A 6,690-nucleotide genomic window follows, 5' to 3' on the forward strand; every position below is an offset into this window, starting at 1 on the left:
TTATGCTGCTGAGCTAAATCCCCCGGCACTACATACATTCATTAATGACTTGATTGGATGTTCAGGGACCTGGAAGGGTAAAGACTAGAGGTCTGGGATATGGAAAAGTGGGCAGACATATGGGAGTGGGAAAAATGGAGGAGAAGATCTTTGTAGTGCGTGTTAACACCTCCCCCCCCAGGCAGCATCCACCATGGAAGTGGTACTAGGCAACCAGGTAGACTGGATGAGTCAGCCAGCCTCTCTAATCAGCCACCCTCGTGCTAGCAGATGGGCACACGAATGAAGTGACAATAACAGCAGAGACAGAAGCTATATATGGGGCCAAGAACTTACAGCTGAATGTCCAACCTGTCAGCAACAGACACCAACACTGAATTCCTGATATGACACTGCCCTTCCAGAAAACCACCCACCCACTTGGGGGCAAGCTGGCTACATCCGGCCTCTCCCACCTTGGAAGGAATAGTCATCTATCATGGCTGGAATATTCTGTATATAGTTCACCTTTTCTTACTGCAGGACTTTAGCCAATATCACTGTTCAAGGGTTTGTACAACAATTGATCTGGCAACATGAGATCCCGCGTAGCACTGCACAAAACCAAAGGACACATGTTACAGCAAAGGAGAGGAATGCAAAGTAAAGGAGGTGCCTGTAAAGGAGGCGCGTGGACTATAACCATGGAATCAACTGATAAAGTGATATACTATATTACTAAGAGGCTGCTGGCCTCATAGAATGATGTAGTTTGCTGTGGTCACAGTTAAGACCCTGCCATGGAGATGGGCACCATCCTCCTCTCAAACATAGTGTAAGCCCTGAAATAATGACTGCTGTATGTGCTGTTCCTTGTAGGCAGAATACAGGAACTCAGGGGGTTAAAGCAGGAACCACCCAGCTTACCATCAATCCCAGCGATCCACTTTTGAACCGTGTACTTCTTGTTCCCTCAAGGCACTGCGAGGTTAGTGGCCCTGGTTGTTGGGGGGGGGCATTGCTATCGGGGGACATAGCAAGAATCCCATGAAATTCTAAGCTGTCATCAACTGTACACTCCATGTTTCTCATGCCAAGGGAAAAGGAGACACTGTGTGGTTGGAGGACATGGCTTTGATTTTTAGGAAAAGGCAGGGCCACTGTTATACCCTGGGGGCAATGAGGAGTATGTTTTGGCACCTGTTGGTGCTCCTCATGCAGCTTTGATGGTAAATGAACAGGCACAGCAGCCGGAGCCAGAGAAGAGTGTGGGGATACAGGCTCGGGGAATCCTTCAAGGATAAGAAAATGAATCACCCACTAAGAAAGCCGCTGAGGTCAATAGAGATGCTAGTTTAAGGTGAAAGGTCTGCTTCCAGAGAAGTCTATCTAAGGAGAGAAGCCACAATAAAAACAGTTTATATAACCCACTATACACATGTTTCCATCATAACTCATGCTATATATAACATATATTACATAAGACACATATGCTAGACAGCAAATAGAATATATGTCTTACATAATATATAACACATAAAATGTTGTATAAGTATATGTCTCTAGAATGTATAGTAGAATATATTTAAGTATTATTACACATTTGATGCAAGGTCCTATGTTCAATTTCTGATACCAAAAATATTACACATTTGGAATGAAGTTTTCAGTAAACAATTATTTTAACTATATGCAATGAAGTTTTATATTTCTTATTCTATTTTATTCCATTTTGTGAAAGAAAACATACACACATAGGCATACTATATACTGTACAGTCATTATATATTGTGAATTATATAGCATTATCCTATATAATAGTGTACATTATAATTTTATATAATTGGAATAGTTTTACTACACAATTTCACTTATGTCCAATGTACTCTGCTATTTTCTATTTTCTACTTTCGATTTTTGTACTTCATGAAGACATGCTGGTTGTAAGCTGAAAGGTGATCCACATTTTGAAAAACAGTGGACTAAATTACCTCTGCAAAAGGAGAAATGAGTCTTGGCTCAGAGATTAAACTTTAAGCCACAAAGGAATGCAGACTCAGGAAAAAATGACAATGGTCAAGTTGGGAGAAGGGTATCAGATTGTACTTAGATGTGTATTTGTTAGAGCTGGCAAGACTCCTTTATTTCAGGCTGAAATCTCTGAAGCTTGCATGAGATGGAAAGTTTGCAAGTTGGTGATGCAGGGTTCTATTTCCACATTGATCCTGGCATGAACAGGCTCTTTTCTTTTGTCCATGTCACCCTACACATAGTAGATACTAAGTTAATACTTGCTAGATTGACTGAAAAAGATTTCAGTTAGTGAGATCTTTATTTTCTGGGCGTTTCTGGGATGCAGAATGAGAAGCAAAGAATTTCACTGAAGACAGCAGTAGCTCAATAAATGTTTCTGAAGGACTGGGGATGTAGCTTATTGGTAGAGTGCTTGCCTAGCATGCACAATGTCCTGAGTTCAATCTCCAGTACTACCAAATAAGTAAGTAAATAAATAAATAAATAAATAAATAAATAAAATGCTTCTAGACAGATGAGAAGATAAAAATGGGGAAAAACGAAATAGAAAACACTGCAGTTGCAATTATGGAAAGGGAAAGGGACTCTTCAGTATTCAGTAGGTAGTAGATGCTTGATGCAACAGAGAAAAGGCAATAAGGAATCCCTCTGGAGGGTTGGAGTGAAGAAGGGAAACCTAAAGGAGTTACCAGTATTCAGCAGAGGCCTCACTAATCTTCTCTGACTTCACTGGAGTGAATGTAGTCAGGAAGATAGCACCCTTGTGGTGTGGACACCAGGGAAGGTATTACTACGTGTGCCCAATACATGCTTTAAGGCTTGATGGAATAAAACAGTACAGCAATCTGCTGCAATATGAAAATGTGCTTTTTCTAAAAAAAAAAAAAAGAAAAAGAATGGATGGGAATCTCACCAGAAAAAATAGAGAAAGGTACACATTACGAGCAGTCAGGAGTGTGTACTGTGAAAGGCATGATGGAGACTATTAAAGAGGGAGTCATACTATCAGAAGGGCAGGAGAATATAGGGTCTTCCAGGGTGTACAATGAGTGCTCATTAAATATTGTGAGGCTGAACAGAGGAAAAGGTATATTGAAGCCAGCTGGTGGCTGGGATTAGAAAAAAGGGAGCTGAAGGAAGGGATTTTTTCTAGTACACAGTCATGCTTAATAAATGCCTCTCTTTTTTGGACACATGGAAAATACAATATAAATATGTGGAATGAAAAAGTGGCTTTGAATAGAAAGATGGCAGGATAAGGGTCTTGGGGGAGAGATGATCAAATTAGCAAAATTGGTACTCAATATATTTAGGCTAGAGAGTGAGCTCTTGAGGCAGAAGCAGGAACTACCAGGGATTCCGAAAAAAAAAAAAAATTCCCATACAGTTGGTGCTCAGTATTTACTGGCTTAGACTTTAGGGTATGAACTTAAGATTGGGAGAGGGAATCCTAGGGGTAAGGAAGGGAATGGGAAAAGGGTAACTCTTATAAACTGGGTTCTGGATTTATTGAAGGGAAGCACCTTATGATTGCAGCAGGTCCTTCCAGCAGTAATGAAGGGAATGTACTCCTCATATGCAACACGCACTGCATATGTGCTCACTGGATCCAGTGGAAGAAATGGTCTCTGGAGAGTAGGCACGAACACACAGAAGTCATTCCAGAAATGCTCAAGAAAGCCATAGGAGTAAAAGGTCTTTGGGGGAAGGAGATAAGAATGGAGCACAGGACAGAAAAGAATACAATGTTCACTGGATCCATTAAAAGAGAAGATTTGGGAGAGGAAGCCAGTGATGGGCACACATTTGATGCAAGCTCACTGGATCCTTGGAGGAAAAGTCCTTTGAGGAAGAAGGATGGGCATGAAGACAGTTTATCTATGTGAGCATAATTCTCCATCTGTGGGAGGCAAGGTTTTTGTGGAAAAGGCACAGAATCAGACACATAGCAAATGTTTCATAAATACTTCAAGGAGTGACTAAAAGAGAAAGTCTTTGGAAAGAGTGCCTGAAATGATATGGAAGTCTAGATATATGACCACTGGTTAATTTGGGGGCACAGGCCTTTGTGGAGAGGTCTGAGGCTTGGCATGCAAGAGGTGCTCAATACACTCTGAATGAAGCCACTGAAGGAAAAGGTGTTAGACAAAGCGTGTGGGGAGGAGGTATAAGAAAGATGCTCAATATATGCTTGTTGAATATATTGGATGAAAAGACATTTAGAGAAGGCTGATGTTGCAGGCAGTTGAGCAATGCTAGATGGATCCACAAAAGCAAAGGACTTTGAGGTAGCTTTGGAATGGTGGATACAAGAGCCACTTAATAAATGCTTTCCAGATATATTTGTAGGAAAAGGTCTCTTAGGGAGTCTGATGATGAGTCACACACAGAAGGTTCAAAATATTCATGGAATTCACTAGAGGAAAACTGTTTGAGAGGGAACTTGGAAATGGACACATGTCACTTAATAAATGCTTTCTAGATCCTTTGGCAAAAATAGGTTCCCTCAAAAAGAAGGCCTGGAGTTGGGGCACATAGAAGGCATTCAATCAAAGTTCACAGGTGAAAAGCTGGGGTGGAATACACAGCAGGCACTCACTGTTTACTGAATAGTTTAAAAGGTGGTTGAGGAAGGGGCTTGTGTGGGACACAGTATCAATTGGATACCTGCTCACAAGACCTGTCAGAGAGACGGCCTCAGGGCAAGGGTTGAGGAGAACAGGGCACAATATTCACTGAAGCCAAGGCCTTAGGGAAGGACTCTTCAATGAGGCATACTGCAGGTACTCAGTAAGTGCTTACAAGATTCATTAGAGGACTAGGCTTTCGGGGCAAAGGGTAGGTGGGAGAAATGGAGCACATTTGGCTTTTGAAGGCTCATAGGATTTAATGAAGACATATGCTTTAGGGAGGTGGACTGGAGGAGAGGTACACAGCAGGCAACTGATAATTGCTCCTTGTATCCATCAGGAAGGTTTTGGGGAGGTAAAGGTGGGGCCCACAGGAAGCAGCCAAAATAATTACTTAAAGGGAATTTGAGTGAGGAGGCCAGAGGCCAGGCACACAAACAGCACACTATAATTGCTCGTTCACCATGGAACTAACTAGCTGGGGACCCAGGCCCACGGGGAGGTGCGGCAGTGGCTTACCAGTCGGTGTGCGGCTCGTCGATGACCAGCAGCACCCTGGCGGCGGCGCCCCCGCGGCCTGCACCCCCAGAGCCGCCGCCCACCTGCTCGCTGAAGGTGGCTGCCGCGGCTGCAGTGGTCTGCTTGACCGCGTTGGACAGCGACGAGAAGAAGCCGCCACCCCCTGAGGACCCGGGACTAGGAGCTGCGGGAGAAGCCATAGGGGCGGCGGTAGAGGCCCTGTCGGCAGTGGCAACCGCGGAACCGGGCGTGGCTCCGGGGCTAGCAGCAGAGGGTGGCGGCGGGGGCGGCTGCGGGCGCTGCAGGTCTGTCATGTACCCATTCGGCAGATTGGCCATGAAGTTGCTGTCCGACAGGCGGCGCCGCAGGTAGTTCATGGTTGCGGCTTGGGGCAGGGGGTCCTAGAGGCAGTCTGACCAGGCGCTGCGGGGGCGGACCGCGCGGGGCCCAGGAGCACAGCTGCGCTCTCAGGCACGACGCGATTCCTCTGCTGCCCGCCGCAGACTGAGGCAACGCTGAGTCGTCGCCGCCGCAGCGCGGATAGTCGCGCCCGTGTCCCCCTAACTCGCGCCTCGCATGGTGCAGTCCGGCGGTACCCACGGCAGTGCGGACGCGACCAAGGCGGCTGGGAAGGGGAGTTTCTGGAGGAACGGCGAGTGACGTCAGCGTGCGTTTAGTGCTGGGGTGGTGGTGGAGCACGCTAACAGGCGGGGGCGACGGCGCTGTCCGCGGTGCTGAAGTTGGCAGTGCGCAAGCGCCACGCCGCATCCTATTTCCCTTCCCCCCCTTTGATAGGAGATGCGCAATTTGGGGAGTGGGGGTGGGGTGCTTGTCCAGAGGGTCCGGTACATAGTCAAGCAGTCCGCCCTCTACCCACCTTATTCTGGTCCTCATGTTCACTCGCACTCACACACAAGACCTTTTCCATATGATGTTTATAGTATTGACGTTCACGGCAGAAGGCATTTTAGAGGTGAGAGGGCATACTCAAGACATAACAGCAGAGACATAACCTCCTCACAGCAAGGCGTGGGGTCACACACAGTGTCTCTCACGGAGATTAATCTCCCATGTCCAGTCTCAGCTTTACCGAGAGATGCATGTAGGGGCAGTTAGCTTTAGACAAGCAGAGGTGGACATGGTGTACTGTACACACTCTTGCCTTGGGTGGCAGGAGTCCTGAAGACGTACAGAGAATGACACACATAAAAGTGAGGAAACACGTGAAGTGAGGTACAGAGGACACACACTTGTCTAGGTATATATGCAGACATATAAGTCCAGGGTAACTAAATCACATGAGCATGTTGAATACATGTATGCATAACATGCTACACACAGGGGCAACATACCAACACACGGACCCAGAGAAACTCACAGAAGCACACCCTCCACCTCGACACAGTACATCCCACAGATGACCATGGAGAAACCTAGATATGCCACACAGACATACTCCTGCAGCTGTAGGCCTGATAACTGCTCACTACCACCACCCCCATTTAGTCAGTTAAATGTCCCCATGCCT

The 6,690-nt window shown here is 46.0% G+C and overlaps 1 protein-coding gene across 2 annotated transcripts in view; it reads right to left on the reverse strand.

Moving 5' to 3' along the window:
• The window catches only part of Syn1 (synapsin I), a 67,044-nt gene extending 61,339 nt beyond the window's left edge, over positions 1-5,705 (reverse strand). For both annotated transcript variants that reach the window (XM_063245782.1, XM_005000241.4), the window contains exon 1: positions 5,163-5,705. In XM_063245782.1, coding sequence (XP_063101852.1) covers positions 5,163-5,539 — 377 coding nt within the window. In that variant the 5' untranslated portion in view covers positions 5,540-5,705. The remainder of the gene's footprint in view (positions 1-5,162) is intronic.
• Between the last annotated feature and the right edge of the window lie 985 nt (positions 5,706-6,690).

The sequence above is a fragment of the Cavia porcellus genome, unplaced genomic scaffold (genome assembly GCF_034190915.1).
Source record: "Cavia porcellus strain 051 isolate PalLab524CR breed Dunkin Hartley unplaced genomic scaffold, mCavPor4.1 scaffold_3, whole genome shotgun sequence".
NCBI classification, from domain to species: domain Eukaryota; kingdom Metazoa; phylum Chordata; class Mammalia; order Rodentia; family Caviidae; genus Cavia; species Cavia porcellus.